Raw genomic sequence first — 21,751 nt, 5'->3', positions numbered from 1 at the left:
TGCTGACTAGTAATTTTGATGTCTGCCTTCTGCAAAACACAATGGCAAGTCGTGTGTGTATGTCTATGTCTGTACGTGTGTGTATTTTCTAGTTTTTTACCTTATAAACAACTACCCAAGTGATTTTTAGCAAGTCACTGGCTTTCTTTAGATCTCACTTTTCTTATTTGTCAAGTGAGGATATTGGATTTAAAGAAGTGTGTGTAGAATTTATGGAATTTTAAGACACATCTAATCCCATTCCTTCAATTTAGAGGTAAAGAAAACTGACCTCTTTCAGCTCCAAAATAAATTCTTAGAAGAACATCTATGGCTTCCTAAAACAACCAGCTCTGTGTGTGTGTGTGTATGTGTGTGTGTGTGTGAGTGTGTATGTGTATGTGCACATATGTGTATCACTGGGGATTGAACCCAGGGCCTGGTGGATGCTATGCATCTGTGCTATCATTGAGCTATACCCTCAGCCCTTAGCAAAATTTCATTTTGAGACATGGTCTCACTGAATTGCCCATGCTGGCCTGTAATCTGTGAGCCTCCTGCCTCAGTTTCCCAAGTAGCTAGTGAGACTAGGAAACAAAAGGGCAAAGAGCAAAAGCCTAAACAAACTAAATAAATAAGTAAACTAAAGGCAAGGTAGAGGTAAGCCTCCAGAGAAATTGGAGCTCCAAAAGACAAAGAATTTCTGGAATCTGCTGGAGAAGGGAAGCCTGGTGAAGCAGCAGCAAGCAGCAGCAAACCTAGGACATTTTTACACATCCTCTGCCCAAAGAGCTATATGTCAGCTTTTAGATTCTGGCACTTCCTTGGCATATTCTTGCTCCCCTCATCTAACTAGGGTTTTTCTCTGCTCTTCCTGATAAACCACACACTACAGTCTGCTCCCCACCGCTCACTCTTCTGGCCTGTCCTTCTGTGCTTCCCTAGAACAAGAACCCAGAGAGGTGGAAGCTGATTATGCTAGGCTTCAGCGTGGGCCTTCACACCCGACTCTAATCAGCTCCCCAGCACTGAGGTTATACCATACTCGTATCTGCCACATACCAAGTGTGTAGTCATGATCCACTCATACAATTCTCGAGACTTCAAGTTCCTAATCTGTAAAATCAAAAGGATTGGACTAGGGATCTTTTCATATTTGAAAACTGTGGGGATTTAAGAAAGGCATCTTTAAAAATTGACGTCTTTGCTACCACTGGGAAACAACTCAGTGTAATAAAGCAGAGTAAAACTCCAAAAGAAATTGGTGTCAAGGAAGGTTAAGAGTACCTATCCAGAAAACACATTCATGTTGAACGGATTTGTTCCTGAGCACTTGAATTTGAAAATTTCTTCATTGGTGTATTTTTAAAAAAATAATAGCAAACATCCTATACTGTTGGCCCAAAGATACTCAAAAAAAGAAACTACGGAGAGAGTGAAGTTTTACAGTTAATTTCCTGTATCTCTGGATGCTGCACGTCAGAAATACACAGCTAGGTCCTTCAGCATTAATTAGTATCACATTATAACTAGTCTCAGTATTTTTCAAATGAGCATCAGAAGTTTCACAATCTATTTAATATACTGCATTCCAAATATCTGTTTACTCAGTTGTTACAAATTGCCAATGGGACAGAAACTGTCTGTCACTTCTAGAGCAATTAGTGTGTGAAAACTTATCAAAAGAAATCTGTCAAGTTTGAGTAAGTATAAATATTACATGGCAGTCTCTGAGGAAATCAAACTGAGTGGGATACATTTTTTTGTTCATTGCAGCACATGAGAATTTATTTTGTTGTATTTATTTGGCTTATTTTTCAGAATGTTGATAGCATTTCACATAACTCAATGGATTAATGTTTTGCTCTGATAAAAATAGATTTGAGTTCTTAGGGGAAATCTCTATTGACTGTTGAGAAGTGTAACAATACTGCTCTTTACTTTCAAATGTCGAGAGCTCTCCATTCCTTGAAAAGCACTGGAATGTGAGCTTAGTCAGAAATATTGGGTCATTGTCTGCTCTGTCACTTTCTGATGCTCCAACCCGACCTCTTCTAGACCTCAGAATTTTCATATTTTCAAATGAAGAACAAGGACCAGCGATATGTTGCTACCTCTGTAGCTTTACATTTTTACCTGCTCGACCATTGTGTCACTATTGTATTATATTCCTCCCACTGCCTCTTAAATGCCTTGGACATATACAGAGCTAAAAACACAATATTCCAGATGATGACTTTGGCTCTGAAGAAAACTAAGTTAATATCTTGGTTAGAGAGTTCTCCTGCTGGGGGATTCAGCATTTTATACAACATGAATTTACCAGCTTTATCAGCTGAGATTTTTTTTGCCAATCTTTGCCCTTTGGGACTGAACAATATGTGCAAGAGTCAGATGTTGAGGTGATGATGTTAGTTAGATCCTTAGCACAATCTCTGTAACACACCTTTTCACAGCTCTGGCTTGTCCCTTCTTCACAGTATGAAAACTTCTTAGGGTATTATACTGTTACTATAATTTGGAAATATTATTCCAACTTTAATTGAGCGTATTGTTGTTTTGTTTCTTTTATTCTTTCATTTTCATGGGATTCAATTTGAAAATGAATTCATCCCTGTGATGTGTATTCACATCTTCTATTAGAGTTCATATAAATCTTTAGTAAAGCCAGAGGAAAAGATTGGTTCTAGAAGAGACTAGGCAATTTGTCCACCTAAATTACACAGGACAGCTTGACCAAGTATTATTACTCAATGGCTTGATCCCCGGAGGCTACAATAACTGACCGGGCACCTCGAGGCCGCCCTGCAAATTGTTTTATGAGGACCTGAGTATGACTTAACTCATCCATGACTTTACCTTTCATTTCTGATTACCACTCCAATTGCTCCATGGATTTGATTTTTATTTCTGTTTTGTAATTTTTAAAAATCTGGGACATAGAAAAACATAAAGATTGTACATATTAATGAAATAACATGATGCCTCAATACATACATGCATTATGTAGTGTTTGAATCAGGTTAACTGTATTTATCTAGTCAAACATTTAACTTCTTTGTGATAAAATCTTTCAAACTCCTTATCTCTAGCCTTGTAAAAAGTACAGTTCATTAATTGCCTCATTTTGCTGTTTTCTACTGTTCTGTCCAATGTTAATAATGTTCCTAAAAACTAAATAATAATTTAAAATGTCTTTGTATTATCTGTAAAGTTTTTGAAGTAATTTTATTAGTTCAAGGTTTTCAACTAGGATTTATGAGCTACCGAGGACTGCTTTAGAAAAGCATTATGCATGTGTATGTGTGTGTGTGTCATGGGAGGGAATGGGATAGGTGCCTGATCAAATATTTCTGAGTGATTCAGTGCTCTAAAGAATTTCAAGGACAGTAGCATGTTAAAATTCTTTGCCAGTCCTGAAAAGAAAAAATTTTAAAATCTATGTAACTCTGTGTAAGCCAGTGCTTCTCAAAGATCATATAACCCTCTGGAGTTGGAGGAAGTTGGGGTAGTCACACACAGTTACTACTCAAGGGCTATGATTTAGGAAATACTGCAGTGTGTGCTTAGAGTTATTTGTATCTCCCACTCAAACACCAAGTCGCTGAAATCACAAAAACAGTGAAATCAACAGAATTTACTTATTTTATAAGTAGATCAAAGAGCACATTGAATGTGGCTTTCAAATTTTTTACTTTCATGATGATTACACGGGAAGTTCAACAGTGGTGTTATGGTTCATACATTGTGTCAACTTGGGGAGTCTAGAGGTTTGGCTAAGGGACTCAGCAGGAAGCCAGGGTGCTTACTTTGTATACATCCTGAGCCTATGGAAGAGGAGGGCATGGAGATTATGTGAGAGCTACATGCCCCTTAGGTGGGGTAGCCTGTTTACAATGTAAGGCAGAGAAAGAAGCTGCTTGGGGCTATTACTCCCTTTTGCTCTGGCTGCATTGCTGTTCGGCTGCCATTACCCCTTTGCTCTTGTTGCTTTGCTGTCTTCTGCCTCGGAGCCAACCAAGTATGGACTGAAACCTCCACAAACTGTGAGCCAAATAAACCTTTCCTTCCTTCATTTTGGGCATTGGGTATTTTGTCTCAGCAATGAGAGAAAAGTAACCAAGACAAGTGGTAATAACTAATATAACATTATAGCCCTTTTGATATTTCAGAGTGATTTCCCATATGTAGATTTTCACTATATGCCTGCATCACATTTAAAATGATCACCATTCTATATACTAGGAAGTTGAAAGCAAGGGTTTAAAGGGCTTCCCTTATGTAGCATAGGTTTGAACTTTGGTCTTCTGATCTTCTACATGTTTTGCTTCTAGTTAGAAAAATAAGGAAAAAAAAAAGTTGGTTTTTTTTTCCTGGAATATTCACTTTCTAGTTGCTAAACAAGGCTTCTAACATAGAATCCAGAAATCCTCACAGCTACTAGTAGTCACTGCAACAGTTTTGAAAAATATCTTCAGGGAAAAAAATGAACAGTTTTGTGTATTTGATTACAACTCTCCGTGGAGAGGTGTGGGTTGAGTAATATTGTGCTGGTAAATTACTTTCTAACTTCTACCTTGTGACTTTAGAGATGCTAATTTACACTTAAAACTCTCTGATAGCTAATTAGGGGAAAGCAAGGTTCTCTTCATTGTTCATATGAGAAAACTAAGGTTCTGAGAGATTACTAGGTTTGCCTGAAACCCACATACCAATTTAAGCCCGGAAGGAGTGCATTGTCTGTTGTTTGCTAAAATCTCTCGTTCCTGTGGAATGAACGATATGCTCAATTATGCTTCTTCATGACCTGTTATAGGAGCTTTCCATTCCCAGATTCGAGAGTCTTGAGGAAGTAACGGGCTTGCTGGCAAGCACTTGTTTATTTATACTGAATCGACTCTTGACACCAGCATGGAGTTACTTCTAATTATATGCACATGCATAAATACAACGATGAACTATCCTCATATAAACATAATTATATGTCTCCAAAACGATGCACGGAAAATGTGATAATACAGAAATAAAGGGAAAGCAATCTGCATGACTCCTTCTTTGTATACAAACAACAGATTATTAAGGCAAAACCTGTTTCCTGTTACACATTAAATTGTTGAGGTCCATCATAGTTGGGATCCATTGAAAGATTAAACAGCAAACATGCATGTTATAGTAATTAGGGTTCTCTCTAGAAAACTCACATGGCCTTTCTGCTATTTTCCAACGACCAAGGACACTTCCTGCGTTCAGCGTTTAACCAGGATCACATTAAAGAGCAGCATGTAATAACTCAGCCCACTAGTTCTGAAACCAGAGGCTCCCTTTGCGTCTGACTGCTCCTTCTCCTTTTTTTAGCAAAGTAATTTTTGAAGATAAAACACTGGCTCATTAGGGCCATTTACTGGAATGTCACTTTTCAGCTTTGGAATGATCTGGAGTTCACATGATAGAGGAATCAATGATTTTACAGTGCTAAAGTTTGATTTCCTTGGGACAGGGAAGTTTGCTTTAACCATTTCATATTCCCTGTCATATGTATATAATAACTTTTTACTGAGTTTTAAAATATTGGTTAATATTTGTGGGTTCCATCAACCAGTCATTGGAGGCATATTTAAGAGTATTTGCCACAGTGTTAAATTACCTGTCGCTGAACTGATGGAAAAATACTCAAGCTCACAAATTAAGAAGACAATCAAATTTAGGTTGACACTGGAAGACACTGGGAAACCCTGTCCTGAGACTCAGGAATTACTGTGTCTCTGGATAGGTGTTTATTCCCGTGGGCCAGAGTTGCTCAGTTAATGGACAGCTATCAAATGCATCAGAAACCACAAAGTACTCTGCAGGTCTGTGGCATTACACTGCGTTAGAATGACTATGTGTGAAATGAAAGAAGTGGTCTAGATAATTTCCAGAGTGGCTTCCAGCATTGCTGTATCAAGATTATAGACTCCCTGGGTCTATCATTTTAGTATTAGTTTAGCATGTGTTATATAACGCTTGACACATGCTTAGCAAACTGTAAATGCTTGGTGCTTTATTTTAAAGAAGTTGGACTTCTCTTAACCAATTGTTAATGTATCTTTTCATTCTCTAGAGATAAAACTTTATTGACTGACAGTAGGATTCTGTAGTAAAATGTTATAGAGCACTGTGATTACTTCCTATTTATATTTTACAGGCTGAAAAGGGATCATTGAATGGCAGTGTGAATTCCTAAATTGACCATTTCTTTTTCGAACGAAGTAGAATTCCATTACCAAAAAATGGATTTACACTGACTATTCCTTTTACTTGCAGAGTTGAGCTATGCCTGGATCTTCAATGAATACCCTTCCTATCAGGATAATCGCCGCTTTGTTTCTCAAGAGACTGGAAATCTATACATTGCCAAAGTAGAAAAATCTGATGTTGGGAACTATACTTGTGTGGTTACGAATACTGTGACAAATCACAAGGTCCTGGGGCCGCCTACACCACTCATACTGAGAAATGATGGTAAGTAATTTTTAAGTTCTGTTTTTGCCATCACAAGCTCAGAATGGAAAGATACGTTGTTGGTACACAAAGGTTTAAAGTTTAATGGTTTCTATATTTGGAATCCATACTTTTTCCACTTGTGTAAGAAATAAACCCATGAATTCATTTTGAAAATCTAATTAGAAATCTAATTGCTAATCTCAACAGGAATGGAATATAGATTTAGGTGAATATAAATAACAAAGGAATCTATTTCTTGTTTCTCTCCCACTTAAATTGTATACACAGGCAGAATGAACTGAAAGATTGAACAATTAGCTCATTAATCAATACTATGTAATTTAGTATTCAGTGTCCAGAAAGAAGTTTTAAATTATCCAAATAACCTCCAGATTTGCAGTACTAGAGGCATAGTTCACATCACAGTAAAATGCAAGATAACAAGCCTCATTAGACACAGAAGTTCTAATTCCTCACCCTATTATGAAACTATTTCAAGAAAATATATTAATTTTACATTAATTACCTAAATGACCTAATAGTGAATGGTGAATGACCATGTACTTTTTAGGACAGTCTGGTATGCCAAACTCCAGAAGTACTCTTCCTTTTTACACGATTTTTTTTTTTTTTTAATATATACTATTCCCTCTTTCTGAGATGCGCTTCCTTCCCTTAGTCCCAAGCTCTCACTGGGATAAATGATATGTAATGGCTCTGAGTTTTGTTTATTTTCTTCAAATATATCATCTTTTCCAAGAAGTTGTCTCTGCCAATCCAGGTGTTTCCTACCCATGCAATGTCAGATCATTTCTCTATAAACTCCATTGTGGCCCACAACCATACCCCTAAGGACTCTGTATTTTGTGTCACCATTGCCAGTGTGCTTTGCTGCCTATGCTAGTGGTGGCAAAGCTTTTAGAGCTTTAGTGATAACAAATATCCCACTGTGGCGTGCATGTGTAGTATCTCATTTGTCTGCTGTGCATTCAGCACCAGGTAAATGGAAGTGTTTTACTAAATACCTGTTGAAAGGATGAAAACAAAGACATAAGAAAGCTTTTCGTCAAGGACTGATAAAATGATGTAAGGCCTCATAGTTGATGTGTTTAGGTTTCTATCCTTTTTAAGTCTCTTTCCCTTTTAGTGTATATTTGAACCTTCCATTATGAATAGGAATGACCAAACCCAACATGCAGGGAGGAGACTATTAGTCAAGAATATTAAGAGCAAACATACATTAGGCACTTACTATGTGCTGGGCACCGTGCCCAGCACATCACATGAAGCATCTTATTCAAAAATTAAGCAATTGTAGAAGGAATATCTTATTTTACAGAGAACAGGGCTCAGATATGTTAAATAATGGATCCCTAAAACCACATAGTTAAAAATAATGCCTCAGAAAACAAATGCCTCCAGGATTTCCACCCAGTACCCATATCTTACTGACCTCACAGCCTGGTATCCTAAACCCTGTGTTCCTTTTCATTATACTGTACCGCCTCATACCTCAACTTATGCCAGAAAAACTTGAAGGATTCAAGATCGGAAGCCACATTTCTAGTGTGTTACTCTTTCCCCCTATATTTCAAAGAAGTTTGTGTTCAAGAAGAACCTAAACCTGAGCTTTCTAGCACAGGGCATTGATAATAATAAAAAAAAAAATTCTGAAGAGAGGATCAGACATCCTACAATATAGATTGTTATTATTATTATTTATTAAGATAAAATCAGATTATTTCATAGACCAATAAATAAACCAGTATGAAAAAGGAGAGGGTGTGAGGAGTGGGTGTCTACTTTTGAAAGAACTGTCAGGGGAAACTTTTCTGGAGCAGCATACAGGGCCAGAGACCTGCATAATACGGGCTCCTAGGAGCATCAGAGAGAGGAGCAGTCCGGGCTGAGTCAACACTACATGCAAAAGCCCTGAGACGGTTAAAAAACTAGCCCTTGGCGTGTTCTTGGGAAAAGGACCGGGAGCATGGTGAGAGCACAGTGAGCGGCGTAGAGGTGGTTTCAGCGGAGGCTGGAAAGGAGCAAGGGCCAGACTTTGACGCCATGGAGAGAAGACTGGATTTTATTTCTAGTGCAGGAAGAAGCCCTTAGGGTATTGCAGGCCAGAAAATGATGCTTTTAAACATTAAGTATCGTGTGGAAAAGAAACTTTCCAAAGCAAGAGTGGAAACTGGGAGTCCAATTAGAACACTTGCCAAAATTCATTTGGGAAATTGCGGTGGCTTTAGCTAGAGAAAACAGTGAAGAAATAGAGAATGAACTCAAGGTATAGTTTGCAGGTAAAGCTGCTAAAACTTGCTGAGGCGTTGGAAATGGGAGAAGATAGAGGAGAAAATCAAGGATGACACATAGGTGTCTGGCATAGCCTTTGAGGGTCTAAGAATGTCATTTACTGCAATGATTTTGCTGATCAGATTTACAAAGTAAAGTTGGGAATATTATTTTAGACATTATTTGTACAACCAAAACATCACTTCTCCCTTAACAATAGGAGCAATCATTTGTTTTCTGATTTGCTTGGTGCATTTTTCTATCACAACATTCCTCTACTATATCCTCATTTCTAGCCTGCTGGCTTTCTCCACCACACTCACATTAGGACCAAGCAGAGATGATAGTTTTCATTCAATTTTGTACCAGGCCCCAGCATCCTGTTTGCTACATGGAAGAAGTTCAATCAATAGGCTGGATTAAGATGCACTATGATAAATAAAACTGAGCAGGTATCAGTTTAGAGAAAGGTAGGCAAGCTACCAGTTCTGTCAAAAGCTATCAGTGCCACCTCTCTGGAACTAAAGATGAAGAAACTTTCAAAGGATATGCTCTAGGTTCTGTAAGAAATCACTTAAACATACAGGCCCTCTGGCCTCTACTGAATTTGCACATTTGCCAAAAGGTTCATATAATCCCTTTGCTGTGTCAAATCACGGACGTAATAAAATACTGACTTTGATGCACTGTGACATAGCTGGCAACAAGCATCACACAAACTGCTGCTTCAGGAAGCAGGGAAGCTTCAGGAGCACAAAGACTCCAGGTTCATCACGCACACTTCTAGTTGGCAACAACTTTGCCTTTTGCTTGGCTTTGCAATTTACCTCAAACTGTCTAGTACATCTTCATAGAAATGACAAATGTTTTCTATTAGAATATTTTATCACAAAATTAACAGACTAAGGATCTCATTCTTCAGCAATTAACACCCATTCATTCCTAATTTCCATGAGAGTTGAATGGTGCAAATTCATAATGTCTTTCCCATTTCAACTGGAGTACATAAAATGAATACTCCAGCTACATTACTAAGCACAAAAGACGTTATTTAATTAGCTCTTATCTAAAGGTGAGAGGAAAGGGGAAGTGTAAATCAAGAAGAGATTGCAAAAGAAAGATGACAGTCTTATTAAAGTCTATTCTGTGAGGGTAAAATCAAAGTATCACTCCACAAGATCTGGTATTTAGTGACTTTTTCATGGATAAATGCAAAGAGAGTAGAAATTTATGCTTTCTGATCATTTAAGCTGACTCAAAATTTTAGAGCCTCTCTCTGATTCAGAAATGTGATGAGCAAGGCAGAGGAGTTTTAAGCCTGAACTGAGCCAGTTACCACAACTGGTCCTTTCCCTTGCTAAGAAGTGTGGCTAAAAGAGCTAGATTAATTTCTTTTGTGTTCCAATTAGGCAGTTGTGGGATACGATTCACAGCTTCCAAGCCCGGAAAGTCACACTGGATCGCAAACGGGACCTACAAACCTTGTCTGAAATCCTGATGAGAAGCACATGTGGTGACCCAGGCCCATCTCTAGGGTGCTTGCTCTTCCCCGTCCTCAGTACTTCCAATGCATCCCTCTTTCCTGCCTCCCTACCTTTCAGATGGTACTCAATACAGGGCAGGCGGCAAGCTGTGAGGACCTGGGAGACTTGCTGGGTAGAATCCAGCCCTGCCGTTCAGTAGTTATGTGATTATAGGGGTGTCGGTTTAACTCTATTGTCTTTTATTTTCTCATCAGTAAAATTAGGATAACAGTGCCTGCATCAGAGAGTTATTTTGCTTATTAAAATGCATATAAAGTACTTTAACAGTGAAAAAAATAGTAGAACATCAATAACCTTTCTTCCTAAAATGTGCTCAACAAATTATACACAGATTAAAATACAGTCTAGATAATATCATCCTGCTTACAAAATACTGAAAATAACCGAGAAAGTTGGAGCAATACTTTCCGAAATGATAACAATGTTAAACTTTGAAGTACTTGCCTTCAGGGGTCAGATTTCAAATGCTTTTATTTCCTTCTGCTTCTCTCAATTTTCTCATTGTTTTTAATGATTATACAGTTTTCTTTATAGAACATTGTTTAGTAAGGGGATTAATACACAGATTACTGGGTTTAGAGGGCCCTCAGCAATCGCCTCACCCAATTTTATGTCTTTATTTTGGAGAAAAGGAGAGAGTTTAAGGAGCTGAGAAATGAGACAAGACAGCATGTTTTGTCCTTCGTTACGATCTCAAAGAACTGTCCCTACATTCCCATGAAGAGGTACAGCACACCACCGTATAGCATAACCATTAGAGAAATAATAGGGTTTGATGAAAATCATAATGACTCTTTCTTCCATCCTGATCCACTATCCCTGACTTCCTCTTAGACACAAAGAACGTGGAAATATGAAATTGGAGAAATGGGATGAAGTCTGTAAGGATGTTTATGTATGTTACATACCCAAGTACATAATTGAGCATGAAAAATCATTGTCTAGCCTTTGTCTTTTTTCTGTGTTTCCCTTGAGACTGGATGGAAATTGGTTTGGCAGTTCAGTGATTTGCTTATTAGAACTAAGATAAATATTGAGCGGTTTGCAGCCTGGGTTTGTTTGATAGGCACATGCTTTGAGCAACTTGCTACCAAATATTTTTGAATATTATCTCTACGTAGAAGAGCTGCTAGGAAAAGGGGATTGTACAGATTCAGAGGATTCTGAAGGAGGACAGAAACAGATGTGCTGAAAATGTGCCAGACTAAAAGAGAAGAGGGGAAAGGGATGGAATTCTCCAGCAGATCTAACCCTAGCTAACACGAGGCAGTCATAACATTTGTGTGGTCCTTAATTTTCTAGGCTATTAGAAAAAAAGATTTGTAATGATTTGCTAAGTTTCCTTTTTGTCTTGTGAGATTCTACTCACACCTTTCCAGCTCACTTTATTCCAGTCTCAACCTTTTCACAGGCCAGGTTATATCTATTATTAATCAACAGACAAATGCTCTTCACTGGGTCAGATTTCTTCCCGATACCAATGAGCAATCCTGGCAGACAACTTGAAACTTGATGCAGTCATTCTTTCAGGCCACTGGAGACCACACTGTGAGATACCACCTCTGTAGCCATTAAACCTCCCAGTGGCTCAGATGAATACATTCCCCTAAAATTCTGAATTTAAGACCAAAGAAACCTTAAAAATGGAAAGGAGAAAACCAGAACATTCTAGAAAATTATTATTGCTGCTATATTGTGTATTGACCATTATGATCCAGCCAACTATTCATAGTAAACTTTCCTAATATTGCTTTAAACTAGTCAGATTCATGTGGACCCTAACAGCTACTGTTTATCCTCATGAACAAAGTAGCTTTATTTGTAGACCACTTAATTAACCTGGTGGTCAAATCAAACACATAGTCATTAAAGGGATCTTTTTTTCAATTGTATGCTTGATCTACAGCCTTTTATTGATGATCCAGCATTTAAACAGGCAACATGCAAAGGTATGTCCTCCAGTTAGGCAGAATTTTATATTATTTAAGATGTAGAGTTTGTAACAAAATGGTTTGCTTTTTTAATTCTCACTTCTAATTGCAACTTTTCTGTAGCTTTGTCACAGCAATCATGTCTTGTTTTTAATTCTCTAATAACATCACAGTTGAGGATTTGTAGGTGTAAAATATGTTTGATGCAGAGAACATCTGAATGACTAAAGGATATGAGCTATTTCACTAAATTGCCATTGCTAATCTGATTTAATAGAGTCTTAATGACTCTGGATATTTTAAAGGTTTGACAAGCTTAGGAACTTGGCAGTTAGCTTCAGACCTCTAGCATATCCAGTTCCATTTCAGGTCCAGGGGGGCCAAAGGTCTTGGATGACCATTTGGCTAGTCAGTTAGGAAGCATCTGCTCAATTCACATTATGTATAATACACTGTGAAATCAAAAGATATGATTTTAACCCCTGGGAACCAACGTTCCTAGAGAACTCCAAACTAGTAAAGCGTCTAAAGTGTCATTCTCCACTGAAATTATTGAACTGAGTTCCAAGCCATAAATGTGCACACAGAGGGATTTGGATTAAAAGAAGGAATTAAGGGTATCCAGCATAAAGTTGACCTTGACCAGTCTTTTGATCATGCATTTTACTAACAAGTATTGAGTGCCAATCGTGTATTTGCCACTAAGGATGCAAGTCTTTCTGTGCCCTCACAGACTGGGGTGCAGTTGAGGAGTCTACTTGTAACTGAAGAAGTAGGACCATGTTAGGGGAAGAATAGGGAAGTAAGGCAGATTCATTAAAGATTCAATTGTGAGACTATTTACCATCGAATGATGGAGACAATGAAATCGTGTATCTATAATATACCTATTATAGATACATATAAAGAACTTTTTTTTTTTTTGGTCCTGGGAATGAAACTCAGGACCTTGCACTTGCCAGGCAGGCTGAGACATATATATATATATATATATATATATATACAACCTTGGGGGTGAGAAAGCCTTGCCTGTTTTGGGAATCAGCCCAAGCTCCCAGGAAGAGTGGGATAAAGAAGCAGGCACAGTATTCGTTTAAATCAGGAGCTGAGTAACTCCCTTTCACATGCTTAACTCTGTCCACAGACTATTTCTATAAATAAAATTTAACAGTTTTCTCCATAGACGTGTTGGATGTTTTTGATTAAATCCTTGAATCTTTATCATTTTTGTTGCTGTTGAAAATTATATCTTTTTAATCACATTCTCTGATTAGTTATTGCTTGGAAGTGGAAATACTATTATTATGAGTGATTCAATACCTAGAGAGCTTGCTGAAATCTCTTGTTAGTTCTAACAGTTGGGTAATTGTATTGAGTTTTTTTTCAAGCTTTTCTATCTTCCCCATTTCCTCAATGCCAGTACCCAGCCAACTAGGGCTCATGGGCCACCCATATGCATTTTGTTTTGTAAATAAAATTTTATTGGCACATGACCCTGCCCATTTACTGACATTTTACCTATGACTGAATTACAGCTACAATGAAAAGTTGGGTCACAACAGAGACCATATATCCCACAAAGCCTAAGTAAAATCCTCATTTGACGTTTTACAGAAAAGGTATGTTGATTATTGATAACATGGTAATAGCTTTAAATATCTGAAGACTGTTCATCAAAAGATTTTTTATGCCTTTAATGATGAAGTAGGACCCACATATACAGAGGCAAAGTGTTAGTTCAACGCAGTATGAAAAACTATTTAGTAGAACGAACATATAGCAAAGGAAGGCAAAAGTTGGCTTTAAAAATGACCAACTGTGTAATCAATTACTGAAAGTGGGAATTTTTAGCCAGTTCTTTTAGGAATTCAGGTAAACCAAGCCTGTCTCAGACAAGCAGGGGCATAGTCATTCTAGTTTTATATAAGACAGTCTTCTGGAAAGGTTATCTCTGCATTATAATTATCGAAAACAAAGCAAGGGGGTACAAGCTTCAGTCAAATCATGGGGTTTGTTTTCCTCCCTCACTGGTTTCTGAGGTCACCTTAAAACCCTTAAGTACAAGACATGGTACACAGCCTTAAGGTACCTAACTTCTCTTTGGGGTTGGGGAGACTTATTTAGACAGCTATTTCTTCATGCTCAGCGGTAATTACACTACTGGATGATGCGTAGAAATAAAAGAGATTCATTGGATACTTCTTCAGACTCCATAAATTTCCTGCAATCCAGGAGAAAACATACCTTTTAAAAGGCAAGTACGGTAAACTCAGAGGGGGAACTTGATGACTGCGCAGATATTTCCAAATACTTTTAGATTAATGAAACATGCATCATATGACTTATTTCTAAAAGTCAGTGTGAGAACGCTTTATAAAACAATTTTGCAGTTTTTTCAGTAGAAAATCCCACTGTGTGGTAGTTGGTAAATGTTCCTTCTGTGGTTTGATTTACAGAGCACAGATTCCAGCTTAGGCAGGTGTTGGCAAAATCCTATGGCACACAATTCTACAAACTGGCCTCCTTCTGCCGACACAGTGCTCTGCAAGTTGTACTTAAACAAGCACAGTGTGTGGCTGATTTCTCCAGAACGTTCTTTATACTGTCCGTTATTTTGGTAAATTCTGTGTTTTTACAGACATTGACATCACCCGTAATAATGGCCAGGGTTTTGAAAGTGGACCATCACGGCCACAGGTGATTTACAGAGTCCTGCCTCTCATGGTCCTGTTGCTCCTCTTAGGATCCCATTATTAGTACACTCCCAATGACCAGCCCCCAGGACATGATTATTAATATGAAGTGGAATAACATAGTTAGAACAGTGACTCTCAAAGTGCATTCTTCAGACTAGAATTAAGGGCTTCTTCAAAATGCAGATTCTCACCCTCACCCCTAATCTGCTGACTAAATCAGGAACTCAAGTCCTCCAAGTGATTTAAATAACAACTGAAGCAGCTAGAAATACCTAGTCAGGCCTGCCTCCTCAAATCAACCCTTCCGGTTATTTCAGTAAACAGTCATTGCCTTGTATGCTCACTACTGCACACTGCACTGAAAGCAAAGTAGCCCATAAATGTCATGGAGATGTCAACAGTGTGTCCTCCTTGCTAGGCACAGTGCATAGCTTATGGTCAGTGTTAGACGAATATTTATTGAGTTTCACTGGAAGATAAATAGAGCTACACTCCTGCCTTTTGAGAACTTTGAGGCCTGGACTTTCAAGTGCTGTAAATTTCATCATTTTTAAAGTGCCTCTTTTACACCAAATAACAGAAAAATTTGACAATGCATTTTAATGATTAAGATTTTTTAAACTTATGTCTAAAATTATAGATATACACTGGGCGTGTTGGTGTACACCTGTAATCCCAGCACTCAGGAAGCTGAGGCAGGAGGATCATTGTGAGTTCGAGACCAGCCTAGGCTGCAAAGTGAAGTTAAGGCCAGCTTGAACTGCATAGTGAGACCCTGTCTCAAAAACAAAAAATAAAAAAATAATAAAATTATAGCTATAATTTCAAATTGAATGCAAGAATTGTTCCTGTGAGCAAATCATATAGTCAATGCTAAAAAAGGAGTATGGCTGAGATTATAATTCCTCGTTGAACCAACATATGTTATATGTACTGCTTACTTCTTTATCTTGGTTCATAGATATGGTTAAGCCTTTACATTCTCCTACCATTTGAACACTTTAAAGATGGAAAAGAGATCTTAGAGCAAATCTATGAATAGCCTTACTCTTGTAGCCTAATAAGCCTATAAATCACTACAGCATCTGTATACTAATTAAGTTCAAAAGTTTACAGGTGGTCACAGAAATGACTTTAAAAATGGACTCTTGTTTTAAGGTACCTTTAAAAAAAATGCCAACAGCTTTTAAATTCAATACAGAAAGTAAAGGCCAAAATGGTTAAAATGAAAGAAATAATCAAATAAATATATAGCTTATAGCAATGTAACTTAATCAAATAGGATAGTTTGCAGGTATTTCAAAAACTTGTTTATTATATAATTGAAGAAAATTACTTCCTTCATTTTTATGATCCCATATACAATGAAAATTCTTTAAATGGCAGTAAAAACAAGGCTTTTCCTTTTCTGATTCATATCTTTATGTGCCATAACTCCTGCCGTGTACACAGATCAATCTGTTTTATTACTGATAACTCTTGCTTGCATTCCTATAGCCATAAATTTTGACCACTGTATCAACGAAGGAGTTATTCCAAGTTATCACTTCTCAGCCTTTTGGCTAAGATCAAGTGAAGAAATTGTTCCATATGACCAGGAATGGTACCATTCCTGTACCATTTATTTTAGTAAAAGATTATCTTTTACTATCTTTTTTGTCCCAAAAAAACCCAATACCTAATAAGTGACTTCCATACCTAGAAAGAAATTCATGCTTAACTTAATGACTATTACAGATCACAGTATAAAAGCATCCATTTGCACATGCTTTCTCACCTGCTATACGTTCCTACCTAGCACACTTGCTATTGAACTAGGATTTATGAAAGATACAAAAAAAAATAATCATAAAGGTTTCCATAACACAGGAAGGTAAAAAGTACACCAGAGGAGATGTAGTGAATATAAATAGCTACAAAGATGACAGAAATCAGAAATGCAGTTTGAGGGATGTCCTGAAGTTTGCAAAATGTTTCATGCCAGTGCTTATTTACTGCACATCTATTGTGTGAAGAGACTGCAACAGAAGTGAAGATAATGCAAACACAGAAAAGAAACATTACTTAATGTTTTATATTTTGTCATCTAAATAGAAAAGAGATACTAAACACATGAGCAAATAAGATAATTATGGATTGTGATAAGTAACATGAAAGAAGCAAGATGTCAGTAGAGAATAATGGTAGGGACCTGTTTTACATAGGGTGAGCAGAAAATACCTCTCTGACGTGGCGTCATTCAGGCTGAGCACTGAAGAAGTGGACAGGGTTGCCCATGTGAAATTAATGGGGACTGTGAGAAAAATGAAAAAAAAAAGTCCAGACAGAAGTGTTGTTGGTAACGGCTCAAAGTGGAAGCAGCCCAAGTACCCGTCCACTGGTGTTCAGTGGTGTCCCCCCAATGGTATGTTGAAGCCCCAACCTCCAGTACCTCAGAATGGCCTTACTCGGAAGCAGAGTCAATGTACATGTAATTAGTTGAGTTTAGATCAAACTTGAGTAAGGTGGGCCCCGTACAATATGACTGGTGTCTTTAGGAGGACACACAGAATCTCACATGACAGAATCTCACATGACACAGAATCTCATAGGCAGAATCTCATAGGCACGGCTACAAACCAAGGAACACAAAGGATTAACAGCAACACCAGAACACAGGAAGAATCAAGGAAGTCATAAACTCCTTGAGTTTTTGACAGAGCACAGCCAGATCAACTCCTTCATTGATGACTTCCAGCCTCCAGAACTCAAAGAATAAATTTTTTAAAATTTAAAGCACTTAGATTGTTGTACTTTATTACAGCATTGCCAGTCAAATAATACAACCAGCAAATAGATAAATAAAAGGTGGTATATCTACACAGTGGAATATTCTGTGCAATAAATAGGAGTGGACTACTTGCACATCCTGCAATACGGATAAGCCTTGAAAACATGCCAAGCAAATGAAGCCAGACACAAAACTCACAGATTGTATGATTATATTTATATGAAATGTCTAGAAGAGGCAAATGTGTAGAGACTGAAAGCAGATTGGAGGTTCCCGAGGACTGGAACTGGAATGAGAATTGACTCTAAAAGGATCTTATTAGGGTGATGGGAATGCCATAAAACTGAGTGATGTTGATGGACTCATGACTAAGTTGACTTCTAAAAATCATTAAATTGTGCAACTTAAAATGGATGAACTTCAGGTATGTAAGCTACAGCTTCAGAAATTTATTTTAAAAATTTCATGGAAACAGTCAAAAATGAGGCAGAGAGGTTTTAGCACTTTGTGGTCATTTAAAGACCACTCTGAGGTAGAGAGTCTGGCATACAGAGGACAAGGGCAGGCAGAAGTAAGTTGGTAAAAAAATATCCTGGGATGGTCATCTTCCAGTCTAGACCTTAATAGGTAGGATTATAGGATGAGGAGGTCACAGTTCTGGGCTCTGGGACACTGAGTCTGCAGGAAGAGTGATATTGTAGCTCCTTCAATCAAGGTTGTATGAGATCTATTCACTCCTTTTAAAAAAGCTTTTTTATTAGTATGTTTTGGAATATATAATAAATGTATTCATTGAAGGGTATTAGTACACATACATATTGCATCTTGATCCTTTTTACTTCCCCTTCTTTTACCCCTCTGTCACCTCCCCCCACCTGCAGATCCCCTCCTTGGTGTAATTTTCATAGCTGGATAAAGAAACACAGCTTAGATGTGATGTTGATAGAAAAAGGGAGGCTGGGGGAGACCTGATCACTTCTAAGTCATCCTTGTTCCTTGTATTTTAATCTTTTTGTCTCATCTTCCTCCAACACACGAAACACTGCAGTGCAGAGTGTCTTGATTTCCTGGGAGGACAAACGACCTCTTTCTCTCACAGCAGTTCCCTTTTTTCTTAATGAACACTGCTTGGAATATACAGCCACATACACAGCACTAAAAGGTGTTAAGTTGTTCGCTGTGCTGCAAGTCATACTACTGATATTTATGGGATGATGAGTCAACGGTACAGGCTGTGTGTTAGCAAGTTCAGCAGCTGTGTGCGAATGCTGTTGTTAGTATGCACCGCACTACTACCAGGCCAGCTTTGTGCAGATGCTCAAAGAGAAGCACACTCAGATTTAGGTGCAAGAGAACCCAGAAGGCAGAGACTGGCCTTGAAAGGAGGAACGACTTTATATGTGAACAGGCCAAGCATACATTTAGTGTATTTTAGTTTAGTTTTTTAGTAGTATTTGTTGCAGTGGTGAAAGGTCATAGTAAAGGGTTTAAAATGAGAAGTCAGGCCTGGGTTTGAACCTTGAACACGAACTAGGTAGTTTGCTGTGGGATTAAAGACATACTGATTGATCTCTTTGAGCTTACAGCCTTGCTTCTAAAAGGAAAGAGCAGTTTCAGACTGTGATTTTACCCTTTTGAGGGATAAGTATTGGTAGGCTGCTAGCTGTGGATGTTCTCTTTCTAAAGTGTACATCCCGAGTGCCAAGATTAACAATACTGCATAAAATAATCTCAGCTCTCTTCCTGAGAGAGTACTCCCTTGCATCTGGGGAAAGGGAAAAAGTAACTGCAATCCAAGCTTTGTTCAAATTTGCACTTTTGATCAAATACCCCATAACAAACCTAGCTACTGTCGAAGTGCCTGACACTTATAGTTACTTTTTCTCCTCCAACAGATTGAGTAGATCCTCCTGATACTTCTCAGTCTCTGAAATAATAGGTAAAAAGGGCCTGCAAACAAGTGAAATCATCTGACCTTGTTACTGCCCCATTCCTGTCTATTCCTTGTTTTTAACCTTTTCTTCTGAATCCTTTAGTCTCTTTTTTTATTTCACTATGAGAAACCTAAAAAAGAGATGAAATGGAGATTCTTATCGCTGTGTAATAAACTAGATAATTCCAAATTTTATATTGGCAAGTTTAATTGTAAACCATGGAAATGACCAGAAACTGAATAGGAAGGAATGTATTAAAAAAAATTAGAGTAGTGGTAGATAAGGTCAAGAATGTTGATAAATGTTTATTTATTTATAAATTATGATCTTAACTTATTAAGATGTTACCTTGACTATATTGGTACAGTCTATGGGAAAGAAAGAATATGATTCCCAAGGTAATTAAACCATTGGAAAGGCAGGTATAACTTAAGTGTTATTTTCTGTAGTGCTTCTTATATTTTAATGCTCAGAATATAGTAACAATGGAGACTTTTGATGTTACCTTTCATATACTAACTCGTGATTAATTCAGATTGGCTATGGAAATGAAAATAAAAATTATGACCACAGAAAGACTTAGAAAAATTATTTCTTATATAGATATCATAGATCATGCAAGTATTTTTAAAACTGTATTTTCTTAAATATTTTATTTTTTTATCCATTATGTTTTCACAAAGATTATTTTCCTAGAGACTAGGACTTTAATCAGCCTTTCTTCCCCCATGTGACTTCCATAAAAAGTATTTGTGAGAAGCCAAGTAGTATGCATGGATAATTAAATCCAAGGCAGATGGTACAGCACTCTGATACAAATTTTCTCTAGCAGGAACTGGGAGAAGAGCCACAATTTCATGGCTGTTAGAAAGGACCTGCTTTAAATGAAGGAATTAATTGTGCACATAATGATGTATAGGGGTGTCCTACATTAACATAAACACGTGCATTTTGAAAGACTCTCTGAGTCTGCACCTTTGTTTATTCACAGGAGTGATGGGTGAATATGAACCCAAAATAGAAGTCCAGTTTCCGGAAACAGTCCCGACTGCCAAAGGAGCAACAGTGAAGCTGGAGTGCTTTGCTTTAGGAAAGTAAGTGCTGGCTTCTCTCATCCTCCAGCTTTTCCTTCAGCTTGAACAGGTGTAGTTTTCCTTACACCCTTCACAGTGTGTTTCTGAGGTGACCAAAAAGCAAGCAGCGCCCATCTCCTTGTCACTTGGTGTGTATCTTTGACTCTGCCCCCTCGCTGTGGAAAAAGGGGTGTAAGGGTGTAAGGATGGGGCTGCCGCCGTGGACACACTACAGAAGAGAACAGACTGGGCGATTCTGCAAAGGTATTTTGTTCTATTACTATGACCTGTAATGTGCATGTTGTCTAACCCCAACTGACAAGAAAACAATGGCCTTCATTTGAAGTATAGCTGACTATTTGGAAAAATATGTACTTTTGTTCGGGCCCCATTTTAAAAAGGACACATCAGACTTTTCATGAATGTCTTTGTGAACTTCTAGTCTCTTCTCTCTATTTTGGATTCCCTTCTCCTCTGGCTGGAGATGGATAAGATGTGATACCCTGTAAGAGAGTCTGTGTTTTACAGAGGCATCTGAAAATTATTCACATTTTTTTTATTTAGTCTGGCTTACTCTTAGAAGAGTTTACTTTAGGAGCCAGTCAGCTTTTCCATAGAATATCTGCTAGAGCATAAAGACAGTGAAATGCAGATCACTTGGGGTTTTTATGTGCTGGTAACCAGCAGAAATGGTCTGGCAACTATATTATAAACTGTCATCCAAAGTGAGACGATTTAGACCTTCTATGGATGCTGATTTTATGTGTTAATATCTACTCCCAGCCCAATTTATCTGGCTACCCATTGCTAACTCCTTATCTTTTCTCCTGTGCTTAAATACTGACTAAGCCAACAACACGAACTCTTATCCAGTCCTTACAACTGCATGCTAAAATTTTTGAATGATTTTTGTGTTATGTTTTATAATAACTGTAGAAAGTGCTGCTTTTTCATTTCATTTTCAACTTACAGAATTAATTTGGCTTCCATATGCTTTTAAATCATGGTTCTAAGAACTGCAGTAGATCTTTGGTCTCAAATACGACAAT

At 37.7% G+C, this 21,751-nt stretch overlaps 1 protein-coding gene across 6 annotated transcripts in view; it reads left to right on the top strand.

The window, feature by feature from the left end:
• The window catches only part of Cntn4 (contactin 4), a 661,264-nt gene that overhangs the window by 462,431 nt on the left and 177,082 nt on the right, over positions 1 to 21,751 (top strand). For all 6 annotated transcript variants that reach the window (XM_005383752.2, XM_005383753.2, XM_013513798.1 and 3 more), the window contains 2 exons: positions 6,283 to 6,480; positions 20,621 to 20,723. In XM_005383752.2, coding sequence (XP_005383809.1) covers positions 6,283 to 6,480; positions 20,621 to 20,723 — 301 coding nt within the window. The remainder of the gene's footprint in view (positions 1 to 6,282; positions 6,481 to 20,620; positions 20,724 to 21,751) is intronic.

Source organism: Chinchilla lanigera, unplaced genomic scaffold (assembly GCF_000276665.1).
Source record: "Chinchilla lanigera isolate Chin_1 unplaced genomic scaffold, ChiLan1.0 scaffold00020, whole genome shotgun sequence".
NCBI lineage: Eukaryota > Metazoa > Chordata > Mammalia > Rodentia > Chinchillidae > Chinchilla > Chinchilla lanigera.
This window is presented reverse-complemented; position numbering and strand designations above follow the sequence as displayed.